Raw genomic sequence first — 17245 nt, 5'->3', positions numbered from 1 at the left:
TGGAGATGGATAAATTAGTGGAAAAGGTGGATACAAAAAGGAGAGGGAGCGGAAAAGAGGAAATAGAGGATATGAATGGGGAAAAGGGAAGGTTAGGGTGAGTTGTGTGGAATGGATAGAAGTAGAGTGCGAGAATGGGGCGGTATTTAGTGGAAAGTTATCGTACATCACACTGCTTCCCGTAACGACGGCCATCGTGCAGATGGCATCCCTCACCGGATGGTGTATTATCACTTTTTTTCCAGCCTTTGATGGACCCCACCTCGTTGCATATCAACGAAAATGAAAACTACTGTGTATTCTAAGGTGTCCTTTCGTTTAAGAAGTTACTTTTATTCTCGTTATTGATTAATACACGAATGATTATTGATATTCACTTGCATACACGTGTATGTTAGAAATGACAATACAATAGATAAAAGTATTTTGAGGACTAAATTGTCGTGATGATGGTGGCTGGTCAGCAGGCGGTAATGAAGGAAATGCTTAACGTTACAAACGACGGGTCTGAAAATTTTGATTGGTGTAAAATTGCCAGTTTTTCATGTGTGTGTGTGTGTGTGTGTGTGTTTTGACATTCCGTAGTGTCTGATATTTTTTGCTGTCTTATTATTGAAGACGACTCATGGTGTTTCTGACCAGATCGCCTTCACACTAGAGAAGTTCAAGGACGAGTATATTTGGCTGCATGGATAGCATCAGGCTGGAAAAACCCAGAGCAACTTGCTTGAAAACTTTCGATCGACCCGCCAGATTCAAGTTGGTCTTGAAAGTCATTAAAACAAACCAAACCAGAATGTAAACTATTCAAGTTAGAATATAAAATACTACACGAACCAATGTAAGAATACCACTCCCCCTTCCCATCCGCTGGGATAAGGTCCTATCCCTCTTCGCGCTGGCGTGCAGTATATCGCTCCGTTTGTCTGTTGTCAAGTGTCTCGTTTTGTCACTTCCCGTCATTCTTATGAGACTTTTCAACTCGCTTTTTGCGAGTCCATATGCTACGGTGACATCCGCATCTCGATCTTGTATTTTGACTCGACTTTCACCTAGTTTCGTTGTAATTAAATACACGAGCTTCTCTAAACTTCGTTGATTTTCGATCCCATAGTTGTATAAGTATCTGACTGACTGTGGAAGTTATGAGGATATAAACGTCGTCTTCCAACATTCATTCACGCGCAAAGTCGAGAATGAGTAGCCAGCTAACCTCAAGGCCTCAGTGTGTGGTTCTCAGTGGGAAGGTGAGGAGTGTGTGCACGTGTGTGAAGGATTTTCTCATAAAGGCTCTGAACAACAAGGTATTTATTTGGTCACTTTATCGTGATGCAAACGTTACAATGTGTGTGTACAAGATGTGGTGTGATTCTGGTAGGTCCGAATGCTTCGTAGAATGTCCATGTAATTACGTGTATGCGCGCGCACAAACAACCAGGATAGACACAGACTGATAGACAGACAGACAGACAGACAGACACACACACTATATATATATATATATATATATATATATATATATATATATATATATATATATATATATATATATATATATATAAGATGAAAATAATAATGATTGCTATGTTTGTGAAATTAAGAATTCGCGAGAAACTACATAACGTAGAAAGTCTATCATACATTACCAAGGATGAAAACACCTCGGGACTAACATTCGCATCAGCAGCATAATGCATATTGCTTTTTATAATGTGAAGACATTTACGGTACAGGTTATTAAAATTGGGCTAAATATTTCCTCTGGAAATGAAAGTAATGTAACATTTCCCGACATTCCCTTTAAGTTTTGATGACAGAAGAGAAGTAGAAACGTTAGAAGAGATTTGCTGGAAAACTTTGATTGTTGGTTCCTATGCTGAATACATCCTTAAGGGGTGCAGTGGGCAGTTCCTGCTGCGGTTAGTAAGGAAGGAGGAAGGCGCGGGCGTCCCCAGCCGCAGGCGGCGGGGTTTTATTTTTATATGATCTTATATGGCCGATTTTGCAAGAATTTTCCGGATGAACGCCCGCGCAATTTTCATATAGTCATCTTTAAAGTATTAGCCATTTAAAAGAAGTAAGTAGTTATTACATTTCATGACGAAGTGAGTCGTGTGTATATACAGACGGAGATATAGATGAAGAGTCCGTAGAGTTCTGGTGGTGGTGGCTCGAGCCAGCAGCGTACACAAAGCACTAACACTTGCAGGATGGACGCTTATTTCACCTCTCCATCGCTGGTCGCTGTTCTAAAAGGATGAAAGATTGTGCCAACGTCTGCGTGTAGTCAGTACAGGTACTTATACGAATGTTGTATGTCCCGTCTGATTGCGTTTGTATAGAACATCAAATCGTACGCTATGTACCCATTTATCCATTAGATCCAAAGGATAAAATGAATGGCAGACTTGACTGTCTCGAGTATGACCAGAACGCCTTGCCCAAGACTTGAAACCACGCCTTGCCCAAGACTTGAAACCGGGCTCGTGTGATCCATGGTTTCGACACTTGCCAACTACTCTACGTAAGCTCAAAAATATTTAGTATTTTCGTCGAAAAACAAAATAAAAAAAGTTGGAAGTAAGAGACAGGTGTGTGAATATAGGTAGCTATTGAGATTGAGAGATTATCAAGAGAGACTATTAGTGGTGATTGCTCACCATTTTCCATATGTTAGGGGCGTGTCCGGCTGCCGCGCCTGCTGGCGACGGCGCGGGAGAAAGTGCGTGAATTGGCGTATTACTCATGAATGTTCCTCCTATTTGACGGTGTTGTCGTCTTCTGTTAAACCTCTCGCCTTCAGCGGTCTCGCAAGATTGCACTGCACACCAGGTAATAACATACCGCACACCGCGCCATAACACATACGAGCTACAGGAGAAATCTTAAACCACACTAATCCTCCTTTGATTCACACAGTCTTTGAGCGAACTCATTGAAAATAACTCGATTTTGTAAGTAACGCTTAAAGAATGTTCCTACGTGTTTGGAATTATCGTTAAGCCCTATGAAGAATTATTATATTATTGTGTTCACTATATGCTAAAAGGAAGAAAAGGAATTTTAATGAGCTCGTCCAGCCTTTATAATGCGTCTGTATGCGGGTGAAATTATGGGCTTTGTTCACGACATACACCACTGAGTTTATATCTTCCCCAGTTTGGACTGACGCTAGATACTTTATGCTTAGCTCATTCTCTTCAGACAAAGATGTTATATTTTATTTTTGAACTATCCTTCCTTTTATATAGTTTCGCCATGTTATTTATTTTTGATACGTATAAGCTGACGAGGGGTTAGCCTATTATCATTATTGAAAACTCGTAATTGTGTTAGGAGAGAGAACATGGCACAGCCTTCGGCGAGGGAAATGGCCAACCAGGCACCCGCCGGCGTTGACCGGGAGAACCAGAACATCATAGACCCGGAGAACTTACGGTTGAAGGAGGACCGGAGCCGCTTGGCCAACTGGAAGCGTTGGGGACCTTACCTGAGTGAGCGTCAGTGGGGCACCGTCAGGGAGGACTACTCTCCCGACGGGGACTGGTAGGTGCTCTGCTTCAGGAGCTGCTCTTCTGCAGCAGTGTTTGTACCTCACACACAACTTGTCATTGCTCATTATTTCTTGTATTTGCTGCCCTTGTACAAAGCCTAAGATTTCCGATTTTTTTTATGTTTGAATGAAATACAGGTTGTAGTTGTCCATTATGTAATTACATATCGTTTGTCATTTAAATCGTTATCTTCAAACGAATCCCCAGCTGTTCCTACAGATTGTAGTGTTACTCTTATGTCTTAAATGAGCAATGCGAGAAATTCTGAATAGTTTATGAAATTGGAAAATACCGAAAATAATTGGAATTAACCTTATAAACTTTGATAAGAGATTTGACAAAATTTTCTTTGTAAACATATCTTAAGTCATTTCTTCTCATCAGTAAAGATTAATGAGGTAAAGGTAAGAATGATATAAAAATATTTAATTCGAAATCTTGAATTAGACACCGATGAAGCGGAAATGATCTCAAAATTCCGAACATAAACATCAAAATTTTGAAAATGACTTTGTTCTCGTGTCTTTGGAGCTGGTCATACCTGCCCCACGACCAGGCCAGGTCACGGGCCTACCGCTGGGGTGAGGATGGTATCGCTGGAGTGTGTGACCGCCAGGGCCGACTGTGTCTAGGGCTGGCCCTCTGGAATACTCGAGACACCATACTGAAGGAACGGCTTTACGGCCTTACAGGTCCTCAGGTAAGTACTGGGTCCTGGTCTTCCTTCTTCACTGCAGATGATTTTATGACCATTACATAACCTCGTCATGGACCATTAGGTATCGCTTTATCACTTTCCCTTTGTATTTCACTACTGGTATTGGATCTCGTCTTAACCATGAATGGGTCTTCAATGTCTAGTGTATCTTTAAAAGGTCAAAAGGGCAGACCATTATTGCCAGGAGTCATATCATCGTACTCAAGAGGTAAAAAAAAAAGGCGTGACCTTGAAAAAAGTTTTATATATATAACTACCGTTTTCCTTTATACATTTTCGTTCCCATCTTTGTTTTGAATTCGTTGTACGTCCTCAGGGTAACCACGGGGAAGACGTGAAGGAGCTCTATTACTACGTAGACTCGACGCCCACTCACTCCTACATGCGCTACCTCTACAAGTACCCACAGCAACAGTATCCATACTCCGACCTCGAGCATACCAACAGCAGGAGAACCATCCACGACCCGGAGTATGAACTGGAAGACACAGGTGTGTGTGTGTGTGTGTGTGTGTGAGAGAGAGAGAGAGAGAGAGAGAGAGAGAGAGAGAGAGAGAGAGAGAGAGAGAGAGAGAGAGAGAGAGAGAGAGAGAGAGAGAGAGAGAGATTTCCTTCCTGATGTATTCGCTAGTGGTATTGAGGTAGCCTTGCCTGCCTGCCAGACAGGTATTCTTTCCCTACAAATGAGTGATATTTTTTCTTATCCATTCTTTCGGAAATCCCTCTCTCTTTGCCAGAAAGTCTTCCCTCCTTCCCAGTTACAGTTGCGTCTGTTTCTCTCCCGATTCTATACCGTTCACTTCTTTTTCCTGTTGGCTTTCTTAATCTCTTGGAAGGCTAATCCCTCAAACTACTATCAGGACAGAAAATTCTTTTCTTTGTTTGCCTTAGTGACCGTGATGGTGAGTGGATTTAGCAATGCCTTCCCTTGTGATTGCAAGTGTTTGGTGAGAGAGTATGTGTGGTGAGCACCGCTTGCTTGTGACAGTGCCTCCCGTGGTGACTATGTGGCTCTCCTCTGTAGGGGTGCTGGAAGCCGGGTATTGGGACGTGTCGGTGGAATACGCCAAGGACTCGCCGAACAACCTACTGATGGAGATTACCGTCACCAACCAAGGCCCCAAGGAGGACATCCTACACGTCCTGCCCACGCTATGGTAGGTTTTTTTTTTTTTTTTGAGCCGTGTTAGGGTAGTCCTGTGTTAAGTAGGTTCATGCACGCCATGTTAGGGTCTTCTCTGTTCAGTCCTCCACCGGCAGAAAATTGGGGAAAACTTGGGTATCTTGAGATTACAAAAGATTGTTCTTAAGAGAAAAGGGACTCAAGAATGAGGTGCGTGCATTTAGAATGGGAACAACAGATTGAAGATTAATGGTCAGACGAACATAAGAATTAAGGGAAACTGCACTAGGCCAGTAGGCCCATGTTGCGGCTGGCCTGGCGATGGTGTATTCTCGTCATGAGGGGCAGCAAACCGTGATGGATCGTTGTTTGTTGATCTTGGAGAGTCGTGCTGCTGAAGGGGCCTACCATCATGATAAGGGTCGTACCGACGTGCTCAAAGGGCGTACCAGCGTGCTCATGTTAGTTTGAATGACACGATCCCTGTACTGCATAGATGTATTCATTACAACTCTTATAGCCATGAAACTTCGACTCTCGTAGGCATAACCGTTACTTTAAATATCAGTAAAAATATTTACAAAGATGATTTTATACCATAACTTTTAAAGGACTTATCTTCGAAAAGAGATATATTAAACTGACCTAAGCTCGATAAGCTGCTATGACGTCATATGACGGCGAAAATAGCAGAGTATGTATTATTAGATGATTGGTATTCTTCGCGGCGACGTGGGTTTTACGACCTAAAGGTCTTGGCAGCGTGTATGATCGGTCTTGCATGGCCTTCGGAGAATGACAGTGCTAAAGAGAAAGCCGTTCAGCTGTTTTTGCTATCCTATGTTGGTATGTGGAATTAAATAGCTTTGTATACGAGATGGAGATCTTGAAAAGACTTATTCTGCGTCAGTGTGTATGTGTGTGTGTGTGTGTGTGTGTGTGTGTGTGTGTGTGTGTGTGTGTGTGTGTGTGTGTAAGTAGATAGGTACTGCCTCTTTTTAATAATGTTGTGTATGTATCTTTGGGTAGGTACCGCAACACATGGGTGTGGGGCTGCAGTCACGAGGGATGTGGTCTCAAGCCCAAACTAGAGAAGGTCTCTGGAGTCAAAGAGGGCAGCTTGAAGCTCGTGAATGGGTGGCACGAGACCCTCGGGAAGTACACCTGGGCTGTGGAACAGGTAAGTGATGCCACAGTCATGTTCGTAAGCATACAAGTCTCCTCTAGGTACCAGGTAGAAACCATGTAGTATGTATTGGAAATTTTAATTGAGCAGAGTAGAGAAGACAAAGGTGGAAAAACGAAAAGGCTCGACTGTGTTCATATACTTAAAGGAAGGATATGTAGCATTGGTTCTAGGAAATCACTTATTCACTCCGTTGGTTTCTCGGTTCTAATGCAGTAACCTAATTTGACCCACGGTTACATGATCTCTCCTACCCTATCTAGAGCTCAAAAGAGGCACCACCGTCGCTGCTCTTCACCGAGAACGAGACAAACAGCCAGAAGCTTTTCGGTGTAGAGAGCCACACTCCCTACGTGAAGGATGCCTTCCACCGCTACGTCGTGGACGGTGAGTGCTAAGTAGTAGATAGGGCTGGGGTGCTTAGGTGGTGAATGAGACTTTGAGGCGTGGCTTTGGGTGGGACCGTGGGCGCTACATTTGGTAAGACCTGTTAGGAGTATATGTTGTTAGGGTCGACCCTACAGTATGCTAAGCAATTTATATATATATATATATATATATATATATATATATATATATATATATATATATATATATATATATATATATATATATATATATATATATATAAATTTTTTTCTTGCAGAATGTTGGTTGAAAAAGTAAGGAATATTAATGTTAAGGGATACTTAAGCCCCGAGGGTCTTAATGTCTTACTCAGGGGTCCTATGGTATTATCAGCTGTTATCAACAAATGCGCTCTTTTTGAGAACACTGGCAGTGTGAACCGAAGCCATTATGATTGTCTCAAGTTTTGTTTTTGTTTTTATATTTTTACGTGTGTAAAAAGTTGTAGCATTTCAAAGACCATCCCCCTGTTAGGATAGAGTCATTTAGGCTTAAACGGATTTAGTCCTTGCTAATCGTTCATACACCAAATGCATATATTTCCATACAAATGCATCCAATATGACCCAAGATGATTTTTAACTTTTCCGTGAAGGCTGCTCATTCATTTTACGAAAGTTTTATTCATCATTTTGAACAGATTGTGAAAACATATTTGCTTTAGTTTTGCTTTTTAGACGCGACGTTTTAATCCTGACCTTCATCCTTTCATTTTTGATGTTATGTGAGGGTTGAAGGAGCAAAGAATCCATTTATTACCTCGGGAGACATCGGGATTGAATTTTTTTTTTTATCTAGACTAGTTATCCCATCAAATCCAGCCGGCGGTGTCAGAACATCAGAGAAAACGGTATAAACTTTTAACATTCTCTTTAATATTTTTCCTGGCGAGGCTGTAAGTCCAATGCAAATATGTGAAAATTTGTCTTGCTTAATATAGATTTGGTCGTTGGAATAGTCACCAGTTGCACCACTGCCAAAACTGAGAGGAGATACTGTTTTCGCTGATCTATGGTCTAAACAAATCACGCGTCATGCATTTTGTACAAATGTTAGTAGATACCCACTTGATAAAAAAAAAAAAAAGACTTCATTCATCATAACTTCCTACTTCAGTATGGCTAAGTACTGCATGGCGCATGAAGATGTATGACTGTGATCTTACGAACCTGCTGCATGCTCCTGAGTAATACATTGTACAGAGTCCTGTAGAGATTAACGATGTTTAAAGACTTGTGATAATTGAATTATTCGTTGGTATGAAATGTCCCGATTCAGACCAACAGACATAACGTAATCGTAATAATAATCGTGAAGATTTCATTTCAGCCGATGTGAAATTTAAGTCGTTTTGGTAGAGCATCATTCATAGGATTCCATAGATTATTTTTACAGCATCACGTCCACCAAACTGAAGATTTATCTCGGTTCATATTTTCCATGATAAATACGTAATTCATACACTAAAAAGTATAATTTGAAAATTGCGTAGTTGCTTATAACTGGAATATGAATTGATGGACTTTTTGATCATAATTGCGCACCATAACTCGCCAGGGTTTAGGACTGAAGTATAGTTCAGAATTTATGATTGACGATGATTAAAGGAAAGTTTCTCATTCTCACATTCTTACTCATACAGGCGAGAAGTCAGCGGTGAACCCGCGTGGCCGGGGGACCAAGGTGTGTGCTCACTACGTGGTTTGTCTGGCTCCAGGGGCCTCCATCAGCCTCAGATCACGGCTGTGGCAGGAGGACGAGGCCCCCAAGGCCACGCGAGAGGCTGGTGATAAAGGCCTATACCTCCTGCAGGAGGGAGAGATATTTGGCCAAGGCTTCGCCACCATCATGCGTCGCAGGAAGGAAGAAGCAGATGCTTTCTATGGCCAGGTCTGTTGTTCTGTGATCTTCATGACAACATAAATTATTCTCAATTTTTCGAGTTTCCAAGTCTTTCATATTTTTCTTTGTTTTGCCGTGTATATATGGATAAATATTTCTTGTCTAACATGTTAGTCTTTGCTAACAAGACAATGAAGTATTTCAATTAATGCTTCAGGAACTGTAAGCAGTGTTACAGTGAAGTTGATTTCTGTTAATTGTAGCTTAATTAATGATGTTTTATAATGACAAATTCTCATCGTACGTATTTTATACCTGAACTTAAAATTTGATGAATATAGTCCCGTTAATGGAAAGACTTAAGGAAAACAAGGGTTATACTGTCTCAGGAGTATGTTTTGAAAGTTGATTGTAATAATGTCAATGTGGAATATATGTTCGTCTCTACCCACATCATACACGCACATATATATTTTCAAAGAGTACTGTAGAACCTCATCATTGATTGATAAGGATTCTAACTAATGTTAAACGGTCTTCAACATTATGGACATAACTGTAATTCTCTAGCCAGAGTATCTCCATTTGATATCTGGCCAGAAGGTGGGATGATGTTAAGAGGTAGTTGGTGTCCTTGGCCAGGTGCTGAGCCCTCGGCTGGGTCTGGAGGAGAGGAGGGTGGCGAGGCAGGCTCTGGCTGGACTGCTCTGGACCAAACAGTTCTACCACTACATCGTCAAAGACTGGCTCGGTGGCGACCGGTAAGAGTATTTGCCTATTTGTATAGTGCGAGGAAGAGTTCTACCCTCGTAGGGCCTCATCTCTTAAATATGTAACAGATGGGAAGTTGTAGGCTACATTACTTATGTTTATAAAAATGAAATTTGTATCCTGAAGAAGGGAGGTATCGGGAGATTGGACATGTTTTCCTCCCTTATTATCGCTTTTTAAACGTAGGAACCCTTAACATCAGTATTACGCAAAGAACATCCATGTGTAGCTGATATGAATTGCATAAGTCAGAGTATGGCGGCTAAGAGTTGTAAAAGGCATAACAGTAAATGATGAACAGATGTACTGAAAAGTTATAGAGTATTTACCAGGGATGTGTACGTTGAAAATATATGATTTTTACATTTTTTTTGAGATATCTGATTTTTACTCTGATTTTACAAACGCCTTTTAGTTTGTATTGATGAACTACATGAAATACTCAGTGGTGAAGAAGTCATCCATTTACGTAGCCCTACTAAAAGAAACAGACAGAAGCTAGATTCCTGTGACCTTAAAGTAGTATTGTTGAATATAGGATATTAAGAGAGTAGTTGAAACTAATGAGCGTCTCATTTAATATGCCTCAGGTACCAACCAACACCACCAGAGTCAAGACTGAACGGTAGGAACAGCGAATGGCAGCATCTGTACAACAGGGACGTGGTTTCCATGCCAGACAAATGGGAGTACCCCTGGGTAAGGTGCTGGGTTCAGTTATGCTGAACCAATTATTTGCTTAGTAAATGATAAGAATATTGGCTAGTGAGAAATAAGGCTGCTAGATTTTTTTTTCTGGGTTCGGATGGGTTTTTGCTGTTTTGCAGCATATCTCTGTCGAATTTCATGGGTGTTTTTGACCTGAATCTGTAGTATGTTTTTGACGAATTTTTGTTTTTTTGTGTGTCTATGACGAGAATTTTGTAGCACATCTTTTGACGATGCTGTAGTGTGGTTTTGACTGTTCTTTGGTGTTTGTGTCTATGGCATGGTTCTGTGGTTTATCTGTGGAGATATTCTCATGTACCTGTAAGGAGGAGTTGTGATGTTTGTGTCACGAAGGTTTGGCGTCCATGTTTTGTCCACAGTACGCCTCCTGGGACCTTGCCTTCCACACCGTCGCTCTGGCCATGGTTGACAGCTCCTTCGCCAAGGATCAGCTCCTCCTCTTCCTGAGGGAGTGGTACATGCACCCAAATGGCCAGATACCAGGTACATTTACTCTTCCATTTCTGGTACGACAGTATACAGGAAGGGGATTATTAGCCTTCGATAAGATATGATACTGTCAGTTAGAGGAACAGAAATAGCTTCCACATGTCTCTGAGAGCTTGTAGATATGGTTGTTTAGTGTATTGTTAGTATTTTTAGCAGATGTGTTAGGGCCTTCAGTTACAATGTTTTCTGTTAGTGCCTTCAGTTGAAGTGTTTTCCTCTGTTAGTACCCCCTTGTGACTTACACCACTCTTATCTCGCCAACAGTGGCCCGTCCTGCTATTGTCTCTACACCAGTGACTGTCACTGCTCTAATCTTTCCATCAGTGATTCGCATTGCCTTTATATTCCTTTCATTATCTATTATTCTAATCCCTCCACTAGCTCTTTCTTTTGCTGTGAATCTTCAACTTTTGTGTCAAAGACCTTACCCTGCGCCATAGTAATTAACAAGCTTCCACCCCAGCGAATTAGACTACCTTTCTTATAACGGGGAACCCATTGGTCTGTTTCTGTTGTAACTCTTTGTGTTCCCCCTCTTTTTCCGGCGGTCCCGGTCGGCCGCCGCCCTTAGCCACTCAGTCTTCTCCCTGCTCTCCGGCAGCGTACGAGTTTGCTCTGGATGATGTGAACCCTCCGGTACATGCCTGGGCCATTATGAACGTGTACCGTGGCAGTGCACCGCGAGGATCAAGGGACGCCACGTTCCTGGCAAAGGCCTTCCATAAGTTATCCCTCAACTTCACCTGGTAAGCCCAGCGCCTCATTCCACAGTAGCCGTCAGTTAAATATTATCAATGTGTTCCTGTAAGAGGTATAGTAAGGAGATGTGTTGGACGCCGTCCTTGGCTTTTGCTGATCAATCTCTTGAGTACGAAAGGTAGTACCCTTCGGTATGACGGAGCCAACCATGATTATGATGGCTTGGTCTTCGACTTCATCCTTAAAAGTTAGGATAGAAGCAAGGCTCTCTTACCTAAGGGTCGTATTGTCGTGCTTAAGGGTTGTACTTTCGTGCTCAAAGAATTCAAATCATAACACAGGTACGTCGGCTATGACTGGAGGAAAGCTGCGTCAGTCGTTGTTGTAGTGGTGTGTGTACACCCATGACAACGAGCTACATGGGATCGGTTACCGTAGATTGTAATCTAAAGCATGATTGTTCCACATCAGGATGAACAGATTCTGAAATGTCTTAGCCTAACGAACCGTTAAGCTACCAGCACATGCGACCAGCCAGCAGGGAGGGTCTTATACAGTGAACGCCAATGCTTCAGTAAATCGTTACGGTGTATCTTGTATATACAGGTGGGTTAACAGGAAGGACCCGAATGGGAGGAACCTGTTCGGCGGTGGGTTCCTGGGCCTTGACAATATCGGTGTCTTCGACAGATCGCGACCTCTGCCCGTGGCCGGACAGCTGGAACAGGTGAGCGCAGGGGGTGAAGGGTTCCCAATTTCAATGTTTTGTTACGGGGTGTGAAGTAAGACAAGAAGGGAAAGGGGGATTTTGCGAGTATTACACTCGTACAGGCTGGCCGTCCATCTTGTGTACGCGCTTCTAACTGTAAAGTCATCTCTATTGTAAATGTATGTATTTTATTTTCAAAGGAATTTTATACGAACTGATAATTACGATTGATTATAACGATTTTTGATCAGAAAATGTTTAGGACGATGATTATTTTTGCCTTATTATTGATTCACTCAGGGAGTAAATATTAGATTTGGATTAATGTCCACATTTCAAAGAGGTTATAGTAATGTATGTATTGACTGTAAAGGCAAGGATTACTAAGTCTACTATTATCTTTTCTAGCACAACAGAGAACATTTGTAGTTTTTGATTTGGTTGATGCTTAAATGGCATCAAAACTCAGAACATTTTGTTAGAAACAAAATATTAGTGTCGTGTCGTTATCCAACCTAAGGCGGACGGCACTGCATGGATGGCCTTCTTCTGCGTCGTCATGTTGGACATGGCCCTCACACTGGCTGAGCAAGACCCCGTCTATGAGGACATGGCATCGAAGTACTTCGAGCACTTCATCCTGATAGTGGACGCCATAAACGCCTCGGGCCAGGGCCGCGGGCTGTGGAACGAAGAAGATGGCTTCTATTATGACTACATCAGGAAGGATGACGGCACCTCCATGCCCTTGAAGGTGAGGCGTGGTGTTCGTATATTAGTATGAAAGGTTTCTATTTATGATGGAGACCATCTGTAGAACACTTTAACAAACGGTGCAATTATCATACGTCAATGATAGCCGGATTCTGTTCTCCAGTCTGTGAGATGAAAGTGAATAATGGACGTTGGCAAATGTTTTATGAATAAACTTTTAGGATTAAGAGCATTATGGTGGCCAAACTCGGTAACACATCTGAACTGACACGTTGCAATTATACTGGGCATTTTGAGCTTGTTTATGATGGCATGAGCTTTACCCAAACCCTTAAGGTCAGAGATAAGTGCAAGGTTGGGCTTAAGACAAGGTCATAGTTCCGTCGAGTGTTGAGCGTGCACCCTCCGTCTTGCACTCCACGTATAAACATAACGGAAATATTTTGCTCATTTCGCCATTCTGATCCCCTGGTAAATATTTACCATCCGCCGGCAACTGGCTCGCCCTCCTCGCTTCACAGAGATCTCAGAGGGATTTCAATCTAGTGTGAGGTTCTTGATTCTCTTAGGAATTCTATTTTACCTGAGTCTCGGTAGAAATTTTGCCATGTTGATATGTAGTTTTTGGTGGGAGTGCTGTGTAATTGTATGACGTATTTTTGCTTTGACTCCTTAAGCATGACGGTACGGTCCTTTGAGCACGACGGTACAACCCTTTGAGCACGACGGTATGACTCTCGAGTATATTGGTCTGGCCTTTGACCTAACCTATAATGTCCAGGATAAAGGCCACGCCATTATACCCTTGGGTCGCACCGTTATGCTTCGGAGGTTGTGCTGTCGTGCTCCAGGGTTTGTACCGTCGCGTTCAAGAGGTGAAATAAGGATGAAAACGACAATCCTATTACCAACAAGAAATCCCATGTCGTGTAGTGTTATGTATTTGTCACGTGTTGTAAACATGACTTTCCCTGGTTTGACCAACAGCGAAGAGGAAAATTGCCGCAGTCAAGCGTGTCGAGGAGGAAGGTTGTTGCTGATTATGTCGAAGGAAAAGCCTGTTATTGTTGAGTGTGTTGGAAGAGGATTGCTGTAGTCAAGTGTGTCGAGAGAAAGCTGTGATTGTGTTGTAGAACACTGCTGTTGATAACTGTGTCGAGCTTGAATATTTATGTATTACTGGTACATCCTTATGTGTGTTTGGCCAGGTGCGGTCGTTGGTTGGTTTGGCACCTCTGTTCGCCGTGCTGGTGCTGGTTCGGGAGGAGATGCGTGCCCTACCTGGTTTTTACAAGAGGGCCCGATGGCTCATCAAGAACAGGCCTGACCTCGCCTCCAGGGTAAGTGCCTGTGTCCTCCACAGAACCTTCCTCTTGAGATACAGGGTTCATTAATTATGCTGATGATTGATTTGCATAGTTTGTGGTTTTCGTAAGTTGCTCCCAGTTAGGTTTTTAGTTATCATGAAAGACTTTTGAAAAGTTGGATATTTTTAACTAACTACATTTTTAGAAGCTGTAAGATCACCGATTCTTAATGTTCTTGTATCCACTGTTGTTTTCGTACGTCTTTTCTTTGCATCTCCAGCAGGTTTTACTGACCCTTTAAAAGTTTTCGTCTTTTTATTGTATTTTTCCAACAGGGTTTCCTTGACTTTTGGTAACTTTTTTCATCTGTTTCTTTGTCACCACGAGCAATCTTCCCTGCTTTTCTCTCCTGAAACTCCTGCCCTTATGGTAACATCCCATTTTATTTCGGTCCTGCCAGTAAGCTCCAGTAACTTCCCCCTGAGCAGGTGACCTTCCTGAGCGAGGGAGGGTCGGACAGGATGTTGCTGGCTGTGCCCACGAAGGACCAACTCCTCCGACTCTTGCGCTATCTCCTTGACGAGAAGGAATTCCTGTCTCCGTATGGCATCAGGTCTCTCTCCAAGGTGCATAAGGTAGGTGGTTTACAAGAAGCGCCGTTCACGTTCTCTATTGTATAGAGAGTAATTTGTTCTAGATGGACAAGTAAGGTGGTTCTTTAGAGTGTATAGGGTAGCTGAGCTTTGAAATAAACTAGGTACATGGTTTCTTGGAGCATTGAATAGTTAGTTCTTTAACGTATATTCGGTTTCTACACTTCCTTAGAAGGCCCCTTCATTAGCTTGATCATCACATACTTTCATTTATATCTCACCATTTCATTTGCCATTCTAATCATTGATTACCATTTCCTCTTTACGGTTCATCAGTGACTTCCGTGCCTTCTGTCATTTCATTTGTATTTTCCTCCTGAAGGAATAGCCTGTTTTATACCATTCCTTTTGTCCCTTCCTCCTCAGGACTCGCCATTCGTGTTGGAGGTTGGAGGCCAGAGACATGAAGTGTCTTATGTACCGGGAGAGTCCAACACTCATCTCTTCGGCGGCAACTCCAACTGGCGCGGACCCATCTGGTTCCCGATGAACTTCCTCATCATTACATCCCTCAAGAGGTTGGTATCCTCTCTCAAAAGCTCTTGAGAAGGAAAGAATTCAGATGAATTATTTCATAAACATCTGTTAATTCCATGCGAATGGAACAATTACCTAAAGTAATACATCTTCAACAAGTCATTGTGTTAGAATCTCTGGTCCTGGATGCTGTCAGGATCATTACTCAGTAAAGGACAAAGCTGCTGGTAATATGAGACTGAGACTTGATGGTTGGAGTTTTGAGCATTAAGTGGTTCCCTCCTTATATCGCTTATGAATGCACTGTAAATGTAATCACATATGAGTATTAAACTCTTAGTATCCCTAATTTACATATACGAATTTAACTGTCCCTTTCTAATAAGAAACGACTGTGACTCTCCCTCACAAGTAAGTACGACTCATACTCTCCCCATCCCACAGGTACCACTTCTTCTACGGCGACGGGCTGCGTGTGGAGTGTCCAGTAGGATCGGGCAACCTGTTGACTCTTGAGGAGGTGTCCACATTTCTGGCCCGGCGTCTGGTGTCCATCTTCCTCCCAGGACCGGACGGGGCTCGTCCATGCCATGGTAAGTCTATCACCACCGTCTTTAAGCCTGGCCTTTACCGTACACTAGTGTTTATGTATAAAGTATGCAAATGTTTTTGTCGAACGTTTAAAGAACACTAGTGTTCGTGCCTAATGCATGAATAACGTCTGTCTTTGTGTTTGAAATCTAAATAACGCCAGATTTTGCCTACTTAATATCGACAGGTCTTTACGTTTCATGTTGAACGTCACAATGTATCTTATCTTAAATTAATTCTGATCTGGGATAATCCCTGGTGTAATAGATCACTAGATGCAAATTTGATGGTCGTGTTATGACGCGCAAGAACGACCACCGTCCAGTATAGGATTCGTTTTTGATCGTTTTCAAGTTCGTTTTGACATACAGAATGCGATGGTTGGCTGCAGAGTACTGACTGATCCTTTGAACACACACCCACTGGAATGGGTTTTTACATGCTTGCCTTTTGTTATTAATTCACATAGATATGTGTGTATTTACCTAAATGCTCCAATTGTTTTGGAACGGTTGGACAGTAGCAAATTTTCACACACACACACACACACACACACACACACGCACACACACACACACGCACACACACACACACATACATAGACAGACAGGCAGACAGAGACTTAATAAAATATAATAAAGTTTTCAGAGCTGGATGTCTTCAGTTATTGTAAGGATATGATTATGTCAAGATTATTAATGACTGGATTCGTACGTACTTTTAACTCTGGTAATGTATTCTGTGATGCGGAATTTGTCATTGTTATTGTATGTGAGTTCTTGACATTTTCTCTTGTCTTTTGTTTTCCCCACTACCGGGCACTACGAAGATTGTTGATGGCTGAGCAATGAGGCAACTCTGGCTCTAGGTCCAGGTTGCTGTTATTTCTTTCTGCCTCAGCCACACATGAGGTTTCGGTATGCAATCGACAAACACAGTTGTTGGAGAGCTACCTGAAGAAGGCGTGGCAGTTGGAGGTGAACAAACGCCCTGGTACTGACGCAATTCAGCGACATTACCACAATCTTGAAAATAATGCTGAAGGCTAATACGGAGAAGTAACGAGCGAGAACTCTATCTAAACCTTTCTTCGTCTGCTGTGTTGGATTGCTCAGGACCTGGGAATGAAGATTATATTAATGCGTCAGATTCCTTTTATGAACTGTGATATTATGAGAATTTTATGTCGCCAAATGCATATAGTGATTACTGAGTGACACAGGGTGAGGGATAATAGAGATAGTCAAGGAATGGAAAACATTCTTGCTGACATGG

General features: G+C 42.2%; 1 protein-coding gene across 4 annotated transcripts in view; it reads left to right on the top strand.

Moving 5' to 3' along the window:
* The first annotated feature begins 1215 nt into the window (after window positions 1-1215).
* Window positions 1216-17245, top strand: part of LOC139761653 (uncharacterized) — a 28118-nt gene continuing 12088 nt past the window's right edge. For 2 of the 4 annotated variants that reach the window (XR_011715578.1, XM_071685966.1), the window contains exons 1-18: window positions 1216-1304; window positions 3337-3546; window positions 4086-4254; window positions 4589-4763; window positions 5297-5429; window positions 6425-6575; window positions 6845-6968; window positions 8632-8879; window positions 9474-9592; window positions 10193-10301; window positions 10691-10814; window positions 11422-11566; window positions 12126-12246; window positions 12749-12982; window positions 14151-14282; window positions 14738-14884; window positions 15269-15420; window positions 15824-15972. Coding sequence is in view for 3 of the 4 variants with exons in the window: in XM_071685966.1 (XP_071542067.1) it covers window positions 3347-3546; window positions 4086-4254; window positions 4589-4763; window positions 5297-5429; window positions 6425-6575; window positions 6845-6968; window positions 8632-8879; window positions 9474-9592; window positions 10193-10301; window positions 10691-10814; window positions 11422-11566; window positions 12126-12246; window positions 12749-12982; window positions 14151-14282; window positions 14738-14884; window positions 15269-15420; window positions 15824-15972 (2632 nt within the window). In the remaining variant the exon portion in view is untranslated. The remainder of the gene's footprint in view (window positions 1305-3336; window positions 3547-4085; window positions 4255-4588; window positions 4764-5296; window positions 5430-6424; window positions 6576-6844; window positions 6969-8631; window positions 8880-9473; window positions 9593-10192; window positions 10302-10690; window positions 10815-11421; window positions 11567-12125; window positions 12247-12748; window positions 12983-14150; window positions 14283-14737; window positions 14885-15268; window positions 15421-15823; window positions 15973-17245) is intronic. The other 2 variants (XM_071685967.1, XM_071685968.1) reach the window with 2 other exon arrangements.

This window comes from Panulirus ornatus, chromosome 41 (assembly GCF_036320965.1).
Source record: "Panulirus ornatus isolate Po-2019 chromosome 41, ASM3632096v1, whole genome shotgun sequence".
Lineage (NCBI taxonomy): Eukaryota > Metazoa > Arthropoda > Malacostraca > Decapoda > Palinuridae > Panulirus > Panulirus ornatus.
Note: the sequence above shows the minus strand (reverse complement) of the source record. Positions and strands in the feature narration are given on the sequence as shown.